This window comes from Aethalodelphis obliquidens, unplaced genomic scaffold (assembly GCF_003676395.1).
Source record: "Aethalodelphis obliquidens isolate GAN/ISIS:26980383/991018 unplaced genomic scaffold, ASM367639v1 scaffold9, whole genome shotgun sequence".
In the NCBI taxonomy this organism is placed as follows: domain Eukaryota; kingdom Metazoa; phylum Chordata; class Mammalia; order Artiodactyla; family Delphinidae; genus Aethalodelphis; species Aethalodelphis obliquidens.
Window position 1 is genome coordinate 34,746,975 of NW_020837953.1, and position 14,865 is coordinate 34,761,839.

The 14,865-nt window shown below is 45.4% G+C and overlaps 1 protein-coding gene across 3 annotated transcripts; it reads left to right on the forward strand.

Annotated features, from left to right (window-relative positions):
• Positions 1 to 5,652: 5,652 nt before the first annotated feature.
• ZNF436 (zinc finger protein 436) lies at positions 5,653 to 14,509 on the forward strand. Of its 3 annotated transcripts, none has more exons than XM_027109787.1 (4): positions 5,653 to 6,000; positions 7,258 to 7,352; positions 8,154 to 8,280; positions 10,701 to 14,509. In XM_027109787.1, the coding sequence occupies exons 2-4, from the start codon at positions 7,320 to 7,322 to the stop codon at positions 11,951 to 11,953; spliced, it is 1,413 nt and encodes a 470-aa protein (XP_026965588.1). In that variant the 5' UTR covers positions 5,653 to 6,000; positions 7,258 to 7,319; the 3' UTR covers positions 11,954 to 14,509. The 3 variants fall into 3 exon arrangements, with proteins under 3 accessions (XP_026965588.1, XP_026965590.1, XP_026965589.1); XM_027109788.1 differs by lacking the exon at positions 5,653 to 6,000 and adding an exon at positions 6,893 to 7,068; XM_027109789.1 differs by lacking the exon at positions 7,258 to 7,352.
• Positions 14,510 to 14,865: the final 356 nt, after the last annotated feature.

Genomic DNA, 14,865 nt, shown 5'->3' on the forward strand with positions numbered 1-14,865 from the left:
AAAGCAGAAACTAACACACCATTGTCAAGCAATTATACTCCAATAAAGATGTAAAGAAAAAAAAAAGATCCTATGACCAGTTTAAAAGAGGATTTCAAATGTTACAGAAACCTGAAATACTACAGAGAAGTCTTTCTTAGTAGTCTCATCCAGACTACCAAATTTCTGTCTTTAGCTCTGAGGTTTTTTATTTTTTTGAGCTTGAGACTTCAGTCACCAAGTGCCTATCTGGATATCTACTCCAGGTACCCCACTGGCCCTCTCAATACGATTAATCACAAACTGAATTCACGTCTTCTCTTTCTTAAATCCCCTCTTCTGTCTTTTCTATTTGTCAACTAGTTCATTACTTAGAACCATCTTTGAGCCTTTTCCCTTGGCCTCTTCATTTTATCATTTTATAGTCTCTTCCTTACCCAATCCTTCTCTCCATTGCCATCACCATCAACATTTTCTCTCAGGTCTTCTTTTTTCTCCAACTGATGCCAAGGCCTTCTACTGGTCTCCCAACTCAAAACACTCCCTACCGGGACTTCCCTGGCAGTCCAGTGGTTAAGACTCCACGCTTCCAACGCAGGGGGCGCAGGTTCCGTCCCTGGTCTCGGAACTAAGAAACCACATGCCACGTGGTGCAGCCAAAAAAACAAAAACAAATAAGCAAACAGAAAACAGTCCCTACCTTACCAGCATGAGCCATGCACGGCTCTGAGCATCATTCCCCCAATCATTTTCAGTGGATTTTCACCAGCTATACCTGGTCTGACTTTCAAAGTTCCCTTCCATCTGCCTGTCTTTAGTGATTTATCTTCCACCCCTGCTGCCCTTCATGCTCCAGCCTAAGGGAGGTATTTGTCCTGTTCTTGAAAACCTGATGGACCTTCCCAACTGTGACTGCCTATTCCGATTCCCCCTCCTCCACCCCAGTCCAAATCTTACCCATTCTTCAAGGCTCACCTCAGATACACGTCTTCTACGAAGTCTTCTCTGATAACCCTGGCCACAAGAGATGGTTCCTCAGAACTCCCACAGCACTGTGAAATGCCAATAATTACAGTGCATTCTACCATGATAATGATAATAATTCCTTTCTATGACAGTATCAATAATATCTATTAAGGGGACTTCCCTGGTGGTCCAGTGGGTAAGAGTCCACACTCCCAATGCAGGGGGCCTGGGTTCGATCCCTGGTCGGGGAGCTAGATCCCACATGGATGTTGCAACTAAGAGTCCGCATGCCGTAACTAAAGATCCCATATGCTGCAGTGAAGATCCCATGTGCTGCAACGAAGACCTGGCGCAGCGCAGCGAAAATAAATATTAATTAAAAAAATAATATCTATTAATTTTTGAGCATTTACTAGCTGGGTGTCTTGGGCACATTATGTAAATTCATGCCTTCGTCTTTCATCTGTAAAATGATGGTAATAATAGCACATAGCTCATAGGGCTGTTGTGAGGATTCATTAGAATCATACCTGACACAAAGTACCTGACTAGTGAACATTAGCTATTGTTATGAGTATAGGGGTACTTTATATTGTCTCAACTAATCCTCAGACCCCCTGAACCAGGTTCTTTTTAAAAAAATTTGTGGGTTGAGAACTGGTGAGTTTTAGATTAAATGAACTTGTGTGCAAAAAAAAATTGTGGGAGGGCTTCCCTGGTGGTGCAGTGGTTAAGAATCCGCCTGCCAATGCAGGGGACACGGGTTCAAGCCCTGGTCCAGGAAGATCCCACACGCCACGGAGCAACTAAGCCCGTGCACCACAACTACTGAGCCTGCACTCTAGAGCCCGTGAGCCACAACTACTGAGCCCATGTGATGCAACTACTGAAGCCCATGCGCCTAGAGTCCGTGCTCCACAACAAGAAAAGCCACCACAATGAGAAGCCCACGCACTGCAACGAAGAGTAGCTCCCGCTCACCGCATCTAGAGAAAGTCTGCGCGCAGCAACGAAGACCCAATACAGCCAAAAATAAATAAAATAAATTTATTTAAAAAAATAAAATAAAAATTTTAAATTGTGAGAAAATATACATAACAAAAAATTTACCATCTTAACCATTTTTAAGTGTACATAAAGTCCAGTAGTGTTAAGTACATTCACATTGTTGTGCAGCCAATCTCCAGGAGCTCTTTTCATTTCGCAAAACTGAACTTCTGGGGCTTCCCTGGTGGAGCAATGGTTAACGCTCCACGTTCCCAATGCAGGGGGCCCAGGTTCGATCCCTGGTCAGGGAACTAGGTCCCACGTGCATGCCGCAACTAACAGTTCCCATGCCACAACTAAGGAGCCGGCGAGCCAGAACTAAGGAGCCCACCTGCTGCAACTAAGACCCAGCACAACCAAATAAATAAATAAAATGTAACCAAATAAATAAGTAAATAAAATAAATATTTTTTAAAAAAAACCTGAACTTCTATTCCTATTAAACAATTCCCCATTTCCCCCTTCCCCCGCCCCTGGCAAGCACTATTTTACTTTCTGTCTCTATGAACTGTATTATTATATTCTTTTTACAAACCAAAACAACCGAGGCTCAGAGAGTAATTTGCTTCTATGAGACAGAATCTGGACTTGAACCTGGGCCTCCGTTCATGCACTTTGAAACATGATTTCACCTCACAGATGGGAGGTGAAAAATCATCTGTGATGCGTTTTACCTCTCCTACAACCATGATGGCCACTGTGTGACAAGGCCCTCCTCTGTGCCCATGCATTTTACGTTTTGCAGCCATTCTCACATTTAATCCTCACAGCAGCCCTGTAGTCACTGTGAGGGGGCAGTATCCTAACTCCCAGCACAGTGCCGGTACAGGACAGAGACAGTAAATATGTTCAGTGAATACAGGCCTATTTGATGCCTTTAAATAGGTTAAACAATACTAAATAAGTTTGTTTTGCATTTTTAACGCAATTGTTTACATTATTTGAAAATGTTGACTCTGTAAGGAGAAAACCAGCTGAAATGCATGAGGTCATAAAGAGCTTCCCAATCCTGGCCACTCCCCTCTCCTCCTGCAGAGTCAATCTGCTCTTCTCACCCCAGGCCACCCCCCAATCTGCACTTCATCACCAGCATTGCTGATCCACAGCCAAAGCCAGAGACAAACAGGCAGGCAGGCAAAGGGACATAAGAGACTGTCCCCGCTCGGCTTCCTCCCCCTGCCTCTCCACCCCCATACTCTTCCCTCTAACCATACCCAATCCTGACCATTCTGGAACACGCTCTGTCCTTTCACGCCTCCGTGACTTTGCACATGCTGTTCTCGAAGCCTGGAATGCTTTCCCTCGCCTCGTTCTCCACCTCCGAGACTCCTACAGTCTTTGCAAGCGAGCTCCGAAGTTACCTCCTCTGTGAAGACTCCTCCCCTACCCGCCCCCGCAGCTGTGAGCCTGCCCCTCCTCGAAGCCCACTAGCTAGCTCCTCCAAATGCTCTAGAAGTAGGACTGCAATAACTGTTTTTAAGTCAGGGTGTCCCCCATGTCCCCAGCTCCTTGTGCTGAGATGAGGCTTCATCTCTGCTCTGAGCAGGGGTAAAGAGAAGCCCTGATTTTTCTTTTTCAGTGTTCCTGGTATATTTGAAAATGAAGAGATAACAAAACAAGATCTCAAATATTGAGGCATATTTTTCAATGTCTAGCAAATGAATGCTTCCAATACAAAAAATTATAACTGTGCTGCTCACAAGATAATTATAGGATTTATTAAAATATAATAATTTATAGTGCTCCCCAGGCACAGTGGTCTGTTAATAAGAAAAAAGCTTCAGGATATACAAGGAGGCTCTTTGATCAAATTGGTCAGTGGATCTGACATAATGTAAAACCCCATTTGGAGATAATGTCAAAAGCCTAAATTGGAGACCCTGATGAAATGGTACTCCTGGCCCCTTTCCCCAGTGGCAGGCTGTGCTGCTGCCTCTACACACAGTAGGTGCGCATTGTTTGCTGAATAATGGTAACAAACACAGCTTTCCAAGTTGGTTATTGAAAACCCACACATGATAAGTATTCCTGGGAAACAATGAAGTCCTGAACAATGGGGCAGGAAGCCACCTCCTCCTCCAGTGACCCCCAACTCTCAGAGTCCAGCTGAAGGCTGCAACAGGAAACCCCTCACCCACTGTCTTTCCTCCCTCTCTTCCCCACTCAGGGGCCACCCCCACCCAGGGGCACCAAATGCACTCATGCTTTCCATCCGCTCTCCGCCCCTCTTCTCCTCTAGCCTCTGGAGGGTCCCAGGTGAAGAAAGAGAAAAGCACTTACTCATAGAAGGAGGCAAGCAGCCAAGCTGGGTTTGGAGAGTCGTCCTGCCCCCAGGCAGGCCTGAGGAATAAAAGGAACGGCGAGAGGACAAAGAAGGACTTAAAGCTCTGGAACAAGGGGAAAGAAAAGGCCTAAGAAAGTTTACAAAGCAATCTGTCAGAGAAGGGATGAAAAGGGAGCCCCACTGAGCTGAGGGGCTCAGGCACTCACCTCACCTTCGGCCCAGTTAGAAACCTGCAATTACCTGGCCAAAGTCTGAACCGATCTCCCTCTTCCTTGTCCCAGAGGTTTCCCTGGGAGTGCAAGGCCTCACCTTGCTGGGCTCTTGGCAGCCCCAAATACCTCTGCTCTACTCGGCTCAATACGCCAGTTCTCTTGAACCCAACTAACTGGCTCAACTTCCAGTTCCCTCTGGATTTTCAGCAGAAACACTATGGATAATACAGTCATCAGCAGATCCTCAAAGCTATCCAGCTACTCTGACTGCCCAGATGTTCTGAGCCGGTGAAAATATCCACAGACCTTTCTGAAAGTCTCTCCTGCCACCAAAGGCAGGATTAATAATAATACCAACTATCATCTGAGTGCTCACTCTGTGTCGAATGCTTTAAGTCATCTCACTTACTGCTCACCACCACCTTAGGTATGATTACCCAATTTCACAGAAAGGGAAATAGGCCTGGAGAGATTAAATGTCTTTCCAAGGGATACACAGTCTGGATTCCAACCCAGGTCTGTCTGACCGTGGTACCCACCTTGGTACCCACTTCCCACTCAGGACACTGCCTCTTGGGGACCCTCTGCGATTCTACTTTTTGTGGTTCCCATATTAATTTTAGATGGGGTAGGATGGTACAATTCTGTGGTATCTAAAAAAATCCCTTGCCTCACAGTTGGGAGTGAGAAGAGGAGCGGGCGTGGGAGAGAGTCTGCCTCATGGCTGGGTAGGGTCTTAGTTCTTTTTAGACACGAGTAATTTAACCATAAATAACTGAGCACTGGGAACAGGACACTCACTAATAAAAGCATAGCCTAGAGTCACGTTTGAAGAAAAAAATTCAAGTCACTTAGTGGGTGGACATATCTGCAAAACAAAAGAAAAGCCCCTTTCCCAGCCCAGGCAGAGAAGTCTCCTGTACAGTTAGAGACAACAGGCTTCTGGGCACGTAGCCAAGGTTCTGGGGATATTTATAACTCGAAGAGGGTGGGAGTCCCTAATAAGCTGCTATATTCTTTTTCCATCACTTCCCTCTCCAAGGCTACAGCGAGCTCAGAGCTCTTCCCCACTCAGAATGCCTGCTTTCCCTAGTGCTCAGCTTCCATTGTCTAATTTTCTCATTCTGGCTGGGGAAAGGGAAGGCTGCAAGTCCTTCCGTTCGGAAGAACTCCAGTTGAATGTAGCTTAGCTGCTGGTGGTGTTTCTTGGCTAGCTGCTGTGGTCTCAGGAATCTGCCTATGAGCCTGTGGTTTCTCTGAGCTGTCTGAGAGTCTGAGGTCTCGGGAATCTGTGAGTCTTTGGGATCCGCCTACGATCTCTGGGCTTTGCCTGCACGTCTACGGATTCGAGATCTACCTGAAGATCTGAAGATAGACAGGATCTGCCAGTGACCCCCAGAATCTTTCCGAACGTCTGTAGTCTCAGAGAACTCTGCCTGAGGATTTGAAATCTGTTTGAGGCCTCTTGGATCTTGGAGCCGGCGACCTAGCGGATCTTTTGCGGGCCAGGAGGTAGGTCTGTTCGTTCCCAGTTCGGGTTTTCGGCTTCCCACCTTCAGTCGGTCAGGGACTGCTAACAACCTAAGGGTCCGCCGGGCGTGGGCCATTAGAGGCCCACGATCCCATCGCTGCGGGAAGCCGCCAGGAACCCTTTTAGCAGGCAAGCCCTCAGGGATGATAAGGACGGTCCTTCCCAACCCTGGGGTCTGGCTCGCTCCACCTTACGCGCCCCTATACCCCACCCTCGCTTCTGATTTCCCTCTGGCTTTTGCGTCCCCTCCGCTAGGCGCAACTCAGCCTGCCCCTCAAGGAGCGCCCTCTTTAGAAGGACGCCCCTACAGGGTTAACAGCGATGGAGCCGGGACACAAGCCTGGCCCAGCCGCGGACCACATTTGCTGGCAGACGGGCGGCGCGTTGCCCCCTAGGAGTTGTAGTCTGCGTAGCAGTGTGAGAATGCCGCAGTCGCTGCTGGGTGATGTAGTGCGTGGGTGGAGCTCAAAGTTCCAGCGCGGCCGCTGAGTCTCCCCTGGGGAGTGGGCGGCTGCTGCTTTCCTCTCAGGCCTAGGATATCAAGTGAGAGCTAATCCCAGCTGAACTCAACACAGGCCAGCGCCTAAATTAGGCTCGACGTCGCAGTTAAGATCCGACTCAAGATAAGCTTGTAGGGACGTGAAGAGAAGCAAGGCAACCTCCCTGGCTTAAGCCGGCTGTGGTCTCCAAGAGAGGAGAGCGGAAGATACTCCGCCCTGGCTAGGAGGACGCGCTTTTTTCTTCACCCTTTTGTTCTTTTCCCTCCGTGGCTTTTGGCCTCTGACTGGCCTTTGTACGCCCGAATGGAACTCCAACTCCCGACAGGCCACGGGGGCGGGCTCCGGCGTGATAAAGGTGCTCGGCCGTGCTACAAGAGGCGGGTCTCGTATTCGCTTCGCTCGCTGATTGGCTGAGGCAGCTGCCGGAAAGGGCCCAGCCTCGACATGGAAGAGCAGAGGCGTTCTGTGGGCTGGGCTGAGAGCCTCCTCCCTGAGACAGCCTCGGCTTGACCCCCGGCCCGGGAGGGACCGAGCCAGGGGGCTGTCTTAGTAATTCCGGGAGCCTCCACCCCTTGGTGGCGGAGACACGGAGGGCGGGTCGCGCTCGAGGGTCAGGGAGGAGAGTGACCCGGCCCGGATTCAGGGCCCTCCCCAGTCGCCTGGCGGCCAGAACTCCAGACCCGGGGAGTGGGCAGGGCCTGTTTCTGTGCCTCACGCCCTGCTTTTCGCCTCCTTTAGCGCTGTCTGCTAGCTGCTTTTCCTGCTCTCTCTCTCCTGGGAGGCGAATCCTTGAGCCCGAGATGGCAGCCACCCTGCTCATGGCTGGGTCCCAGGTAAGCCGGGGGTGGCTTCTCGGACCCTACCTGTGCTTACCCACCTCGTTCCTGCGTTTCTTTGCTCCGCGAATCTCTGTGGGAAATTCTCTGAGATTAGTAATTCGCTTGCTTCGGTATTCTGCCTCCAGAGACCCAGTATCAGAACAGTATAGCCACAAACAAGCATTTACTGAACACCTGCTGTTTGCCTTTAAATACTGGGGAGACAAAAGATGCATGAGGCATGCCCTCCCTGCCTGCTCACAATCAGTAGGAAGACAGATGCATCCGGTTAACCGTGAAACTACATGATAAGAGCACTATTTTCTGTAGGAGCAACATGCTGTGGGGACCAAGAAGTGGGAGTATTAATTCTGTCTGAGGTGTGGGAGGGAGGGAGGAGTGGAGCAGAGCAGCGAGATGGGGCGCATTGAAGAACAGTCGGTGCTGGAACAGGGCCTTAAGGAACAGTAGGATTTCACTACCCTGAGAAAGATATTCCAAGAAAATAGGAACATTGTGGGTAAAGGTATGGAATGATGTAAGTGCTAGTTGTATTCTGAGAAAAGTACTGCTAGAGGGTAAGGTTCGGAGTGGGACAGGGATATCTGGCCGTGGGACCAAAGCAGTCAGCTCATAAATTGCTCTCTCCTTTACCACATCTCTTTGTTGCTTGTTTATTTCTCCTTTGGACTCTACATATCAGACCTAATACCTTTTGCCTCCTCAACAATTCTAGCCATGTCTCTAATTTCGAGAAGAAAAACTGGTACTAACCTCCTAGATACCAAGTATTGAGGAAGCGATATGTGATTTCAGGCACCTGTGACATTTGAAGATATGGCCATGTATCTCACCCGGGAAGAATGGAGACCTCTGGACCCTACACAAAGGGACCTTTACAGGGATGTTATGCAGGAGAATTATGGAAATGTTGTCTCATTAGGTAAGTATTCTCTATCTTTCTCCAGCCCACGTTTTTGAGACTGTCAAAAATGCCTTACCTCTGTCAACACAACCTAGTTAGTTGATTCTTAAAGCTCTTAATTGGATTTTGGCTTGAGTTGAGTCCTCAGGCAGATCTTTGAATGTGGGAATATCAAGGTCATATGGTCTAAAATGAAAGATCGTTCCTGCACATTTTAGAAACACTCAGATTTCTTGCGCCCTGAGTCATTTGCCATTCTCCAGCCTGTCTGTACAGATCACTGACCAAACAGGTCTGACATAATGGTGCTTGCCAGGATATAAATGCCCCTGTAAATGGTGCTTTTACTAGAAGATAAAGGGGTTCTGACCCAGGTTCATGGGAAGGCAAAAGCCACCTTTTTGTGTTTGCTTTGGCTTCAGAGCTGTAGCTTTGACTCAGGTCCTTTATTTATCCAGAGCAGGTACTTGTCTAGAGACATTTCAGAGTTGATCATAGATTTTGAGTGTGTCAGATGATGCTGTTCCAGAAGAATCCTGAACTAAATGAGATCACAAATTCTATTAGAGAGGGAAGCTAATTTTTTTGGTGGTCTGCAAACCTGTCTTTTCTCTTAGATATCCTTTGGTCTGGGTGTAACTAGAATAAACAGTGTATTCTTGAGCTGAAAGTCTTTTGACTCACTTTGTCTCCTGTTAGGACTTGACAGAAGTTAGCAATCATGTATGGTTGACTAGGTCATCTGCCATTCATTAGGATTATTCCTTTTTATGAAATCTTTATTCCTATAGCTTTTAACAAACAAAAGGCAAACTGTGAAGGGTTTCCTTTTTAAATTGGGCTCTCTCTGATGTCCCAACTTTCTTGGATCCTTCCTTTCAAAATGCAGCCAGAAGTGAAGTTATCTACCCAGATCTATTGTAGTCAGTAACCCAAATATTCCACTCAATCCAACAAAAGCAAGAAATGAGAATCTTAAAGAAATGTGAATTTATATGTCAGTGGTCCAGCCCAAGGAGCACATTTTGGAAGGATGGAAGCATGGAAGCACAAAAAAATATATGTATATATATTTCTTGCCCATATAAGTTTGGGAGTGGGTTAGATAATGTTTACAAGGCTTCTTTACCTCAAGACTCTTCAGAACCTTTAATGTGATATCAGGCATTTTTAATTTCTAAGAAGATGATGTTGTATGCACCATTTACCAAACTAATTTATCCCTGGACCCTTTTCTCCCAGCATACCTAGTAATCTCTTTCTGAAGAGTGTACCAAGAAACACAACTTCGAAAAAGCAGTGTCTGGTAGAAAGTTTCTTGTAGACAGTGACTTTGTATATTTTGATTTTCATTTAAAGTCTTTACCTACTCAATGCCAAGAATATTCCGAGCCAGGCATCTCTTTTGCCTTCTCCAACCTTCCCACCTCTATTTTCATTAAAGGCCACTGAGGGAATTCCCTGGCGGTCCCGTGGTTAGGACTCTGCACTTTCACTGCGCTGGGCCTGGGTTTTATCCCTGGTGGAGTTCCCCGCAAGCCACATAGCGCGGCCAAAAAAAAAAAAAGCCATTGAAAAGTAGCAAGTAACATTTGGCAGTCATTTTTCTTGTCAACCGAGACTTGATATAGATTGATAAAAATTTGTTTTTCTCCATGCTAACCCAGTAGGTTCTTAGTAAATATTATATAATGGTAATGAATAAGGCTTGACAAGAACATACACATACACACACATTCATTCACATATGAAATATCTAGGCTCTTGGCTTTTAGAAATTCTAATTTAGAGTCTTTTATATTTTCTGTTTATGGTTTTCTTCTTTTGAAACACCAGGAACATATACAATATTCATAAGGAACTATTAACTGTAGTGATACAGAGCATGAACTTTTATCAGACAGAACTGGATTTGAATCTTAGTTTCACCATTTACTACTGTATGACCTTTTGCGAGTCACTTCTGTGGGCCTTGAATCTCTCATTCATAAAGTAGAAATCATCATAATGCCTGGCTCTCAGGGCGGCTGAAGTAATTCACATAAAGAACTTAAAACATGGGGCTTCCCTGGTGGCACAGTAGTTGAGAATCTGCCTGCTAATGCAGGGGACACGGGTTCGTGCCCTGGTCTGGGAAGATCCCACATGCTGCGGAGCAACTAGGCCCATGAGCCACAACTACTGAGCCTGCGCGTCTGGAGCCTGTGCTCTGCAACAAGAGAGGCTGCGATAGTGAGGCCCGCGCATCGCGATGAAGAGTGGCCCCCGCTTGCCACAACTAGAGAAAGCCCTCGCACAGAAACGAAGACCCAACACAGCCCAAAATAAATTAATTAATTAATAAAAAAGAAAAAAAAAAGAACTTAGCACAGTGCCCAGCACACAGTAGATAATTTTTGTGTGTGTTTACCAGTATTATTCTTCACCTTTTATTACAGATTTTGAAATCAGGAGTGAAAACGAGGTGAATCCAAAGCAAGAGATTAGTGAAGATGTGGAATTTGGGACTGCATCTGAAAGACCTGTTGGTAATACTGAGGACAGTCCTGAAAGTGAAGAGGCCTTTGAAAACAGGGATAGATCAGAAAGACAATGGGGAGATCTAACAGCAGAAGAGTGGGTAAGCTATCCTCTCCAACAAGTCACCGATCTGCTTGTCCACAAAGAAGTCCATACAAGCATCCGATATCATATATGTTCTCATTGTGGAAAGGCCTTTGGTCAGATCTCAGACCTTAATCGACATCAGAAAATCCACACCGGTGATAGACCCTATAAGTGTTATGAATGTGGAAAGGGCTTCAGTCGGAGTTCCCACCTTATTCAGCATCAAAGAACACACACTGGAGAGAGGCCCTATGACTGTAATGAGTGCGGGAAAAGTTTTGGAAGAAGCTCTCACCTCATTCAGCATCAGACAATCCACACTGGAGAAAAGCCCCACAAATGTAACGAGTGTGGAAAAAGTTTCTGCCGGCTCTCTCACCTAATCCAGCACCAAAGGACCCACAGTGGGGAAAAACCCTATGAGTGTGAGGAGTGTGGGAAAAGCTTCAGCCGGAGCTCTCACCTAGCTCAGCACCAGAGGACCCACACAGGTGAGAAGCCTTACGAATGTAACGAATGTGGGAGAGGCTTCAGTGAGAGATCTGATCTGATCAAACACTATCGTGTCCACACGGGGGAAAGGCCCTACAAGTGTGATGAGTGTGGGAAGAATTTCAGTCAGAACTCCGATCTTGTGCGCCATCGCAGAGCCCACACAGGGGAAAAGCCGTACCACTGTAATGAATGTGGGGAGAATTTCAGCCGCATCTCACACTTGGTTCAGCACCAGAGAACCCATACTGGGGAAAAGCCATATGAATGTAACGCCTGTGGGAAAAGCTTCAGCCGGAGCTCTCATCTTATCACACACCAGAAAATTCACACTGGAGAGAAGCCCTATGAGTGCAACGAGTGTTGGAGAAGCTTTGGTGAAAGGTCAGACCTAATTAAACACCAGAGAACCCACACAGGAGAGAAACCTTATGAGTGTGTGCAGTGTGGAAAAGGTTTCACCCAGAGCTCCAACCTCATCACACATCAAAGAGTTCATACGGGAGAGAAGCCTTATGAATGTACCGAATGTGAGAAGAGTTTCAGCCGGAGCTCAGCTCTCATTAAACATAAGAGAGTTCACACTGACTAAGTCCTGTGATTACGACTGAGAAATTATTCATTTGAAGGTACAATTTTATTTGATATCAAAGAGCTCTCTCAAGACTGAGCTGCTTTTACTGTACTGAATTTCCTTGTTGTGGACCACAGTTTAGAACATCGAAGAAGACAAGCCACTTGAAATTCTGATCAATGGCTTTGGGAATGGTATTCCTTCCTCCAAAATAGTGATTTTTATTCACCCAATATTAATGAATTACTTCATCAAAATCAGCCCCACAAGTAACTGGAAATCTGAAGACCAGGTGCTAAATGCTGATAAATGCTCAGGCCTGGAAATGGAGTAAATCTTTAAAAGTAATTTCTCCCATCCTTGGCCCAAAGAACTATGCTAGGGGAAATATTGACCTGTGATAGGGTGGTCACAGCTACTTTGGTAAAAGACAACCAGAGACTTTGCTTGAATTGCCACACCTATTCACTCACCATGGTAGCTGGGCACACACATCTTCCCTTCAAAGGGCTTTCTCCTTGAGTTGCTCATGCATTTGTATCTTTCTGTCTTCCTAAGAGCAGGATTCTGCATGATGAAGGCAATGATCATAACTTTTTGCCTCATTGTTTCTAATTAACTTTTTTAAAGCTTTCATGAAGATACAGATTAAAAGGAAAAATGAGACGCAGGTTTGGGGACCAAGGACTCATCAACAGTGGTGACTTTAGCAAGAGATGCCCACTGTTATTGCCATTAATCAGAATTTATTAATTTTCTTTGGGGATCACTGTAGGGAATATTGTAGGGAAAATATCTTCAAGGAAAGATAGGACCATAAGTGATGGTGGAGTGTAAGGAGCAAGTGGAATTGATCACTTCAGGGAAGGAAACACAGAGTCCCTTCCCAAGGAATGCAGGTCATTTCTCTGTTCTTTCCCCTCTACCCTTTAAAATCAATTCTCCCTATACTGCTAACTCTAGGATTTGATAAGGGCCACATCCCAGTGTTTATCTTAGCTTGCATAAGGGCATGTGTATGTACATGTAAAATGTGTATTCCTATTGTTTTTCCAATAGAAACTGAATTCACACTGAATTAGCATGTTCTTGGGTGATATTGATCATGTGACAGAACTACAGACATAACTCCAATGTGAGAAATGTCTTTTTTTCATTCTTTATGAAAGAAAATTGAAACACTAGTGCTGTAATGTGTACTCTCCTGTAAGATCTGTCTTTGTACAGAACGAAGCACTTGTTTATATGTATCGGTCAGTTGGAGATTATTACCAGACAAATAGGTTGATTGTCCTGTTCTCAGACTGAATTATCTTCTCTTTGGCCTAGTCACAGGGAATTAATAAAACTAGATAGGAATGTATTTCCATTCTCCCAGCCTACAGATTTAAGTGGTTAATGTAAGAGTTGACCCAATTTAAGCCCAGTACTGTCAGTTCTCCTTATCTCAGCCCAAATAGGAACTAAGAAATATCCCAAATGTTGATGCTTATCCAAGCATTTGGGGGTGGGAGTGGGAGGGAACTGATGCCCAGGAGATGGGACTAGAGTGAGGAATATATATTTTTTGAGCCTGCCCCACGTTTTTTCTACTGTATTGTGAGTGTTGTAACATTTGAAAATCTTTTGCCATAGCTCTTTGGGACTTGGCGTTAAAGGAGCCAGTGGTCTCCCTTGGGTAGTGTATTATGTATTTATTATGACCCACAACCACGTGGGTCTGCATCCCTTGCAAATGACACAACCTCAAAAGTAACAATGAAAAACCACTCCACCAAGTAGGTGTCTTTATGTTGTCACTCTTATTTGAATACAAACTTGGGCAGGGAGCATGTTTTTTGTTCTATACAAAATTTAGCTGACTTTGGATATTCATATTTTAATTGTTGAATGACTTACATGTTCTTGATGACTAAACTCAAATGTCTTTTTCCCGTATCAGTGTTGCTGGTGGTTTTAATGAATATCAAAGTTCTCCTGTTGTTTCTGTGAGCCAGTAGGGGCATCAGCTTCGGAGTGGCTGTAGAAGAAGACAGCATCTCCATGACCTATTTCACCCCCTTTTCCTTCCCTACTCCCCTGCCCCACCCCAAGCTGTTCTTTCTGCTGCTTTTGGCTTCTGAGTGCCCCAGCCATCTCTCCAGACATGTGCACTTCAGTTGGGAAGTTAAAAGGGCAAGGGCCGGACCAGCTCTGTCTCCTCTCTTCCTGCCAATTGTTGCCCATTTGCTGTGTTGAACCCTGTGTAAAGTTATTTCTCAGTCTCTCTTTGCTAAAGCTTTTTGCATGCCTTCTGCTCCCAAGTCTCTGGCTGCTTCTGCACACGCCCTGAACACATTGTGCCTGTTTTCTATGGTTGTGGAGAGTGAGTGAACAAGTAAGTATGTACAGCAGTTTTCCTTATGGTATTGGTCACAGTTATCTTGTGTCTATATCTGTATTATTCTAACAATATCCTGTAATTAAAAGTATAATTTTTAAAATCAAAAAGCTGAGAATTATTTTAGTAATCCAGCACCAATTCATAAAACGGCTTTTCATCAGATTTATTAAAATTGGGCACAATTGTTTCTATATTGATGCATTTGTACAGATGTTCTTGTGGGAATTTGGGAATACCGTGTCTTCACATATTGGTGAGCCCTCTGGATATTGCCAAAATTTGGCAAGTGCAAAAACCTGGACAGTTCCCTATGAAGATTAGGCTGGTGGCAAAGCAACATGGAAATATTTGTTATGGGTAACTCATTAGCTTTGGAGAAGGGAAACAGAAACAAACAAACAAAAATCCTAATGGAAAAATGAGAGGAGGCCATATTGCTTTAAGGAGATATTTTTGAGTATCTGTTAAGGATAGTAAAACAATTTCTATTAAATTAGTATTAGGATCCCAGAACAGAGATACTCTTAGAAACAAAGGCTCTATATTC

Excerpts from the sequence above, each read along its gene's own strand:
- ZNF436 (XM_027109787.1), top strand. The coding sequence starts at position 7,320 with ATGGCAGCCACCCTGCTCATGGCTGGGTCCCAG. Across the intron at positions 7,353-8,153 it reads TGCTCATGGCTGGGTCCCAG|GCACCTGTGACATTTGAAGA; the intron begins GTAAGCCGGGGG and ends ATGTGATTTCAG. Across the intron at positions 8,281-10,700 it reads TGGAAATGTTGTCTCATTAG|ATTTTGAAATCAGGAGTGAA; the intron begins GTAAGTATTCTC and ends CTTTTATTACAG.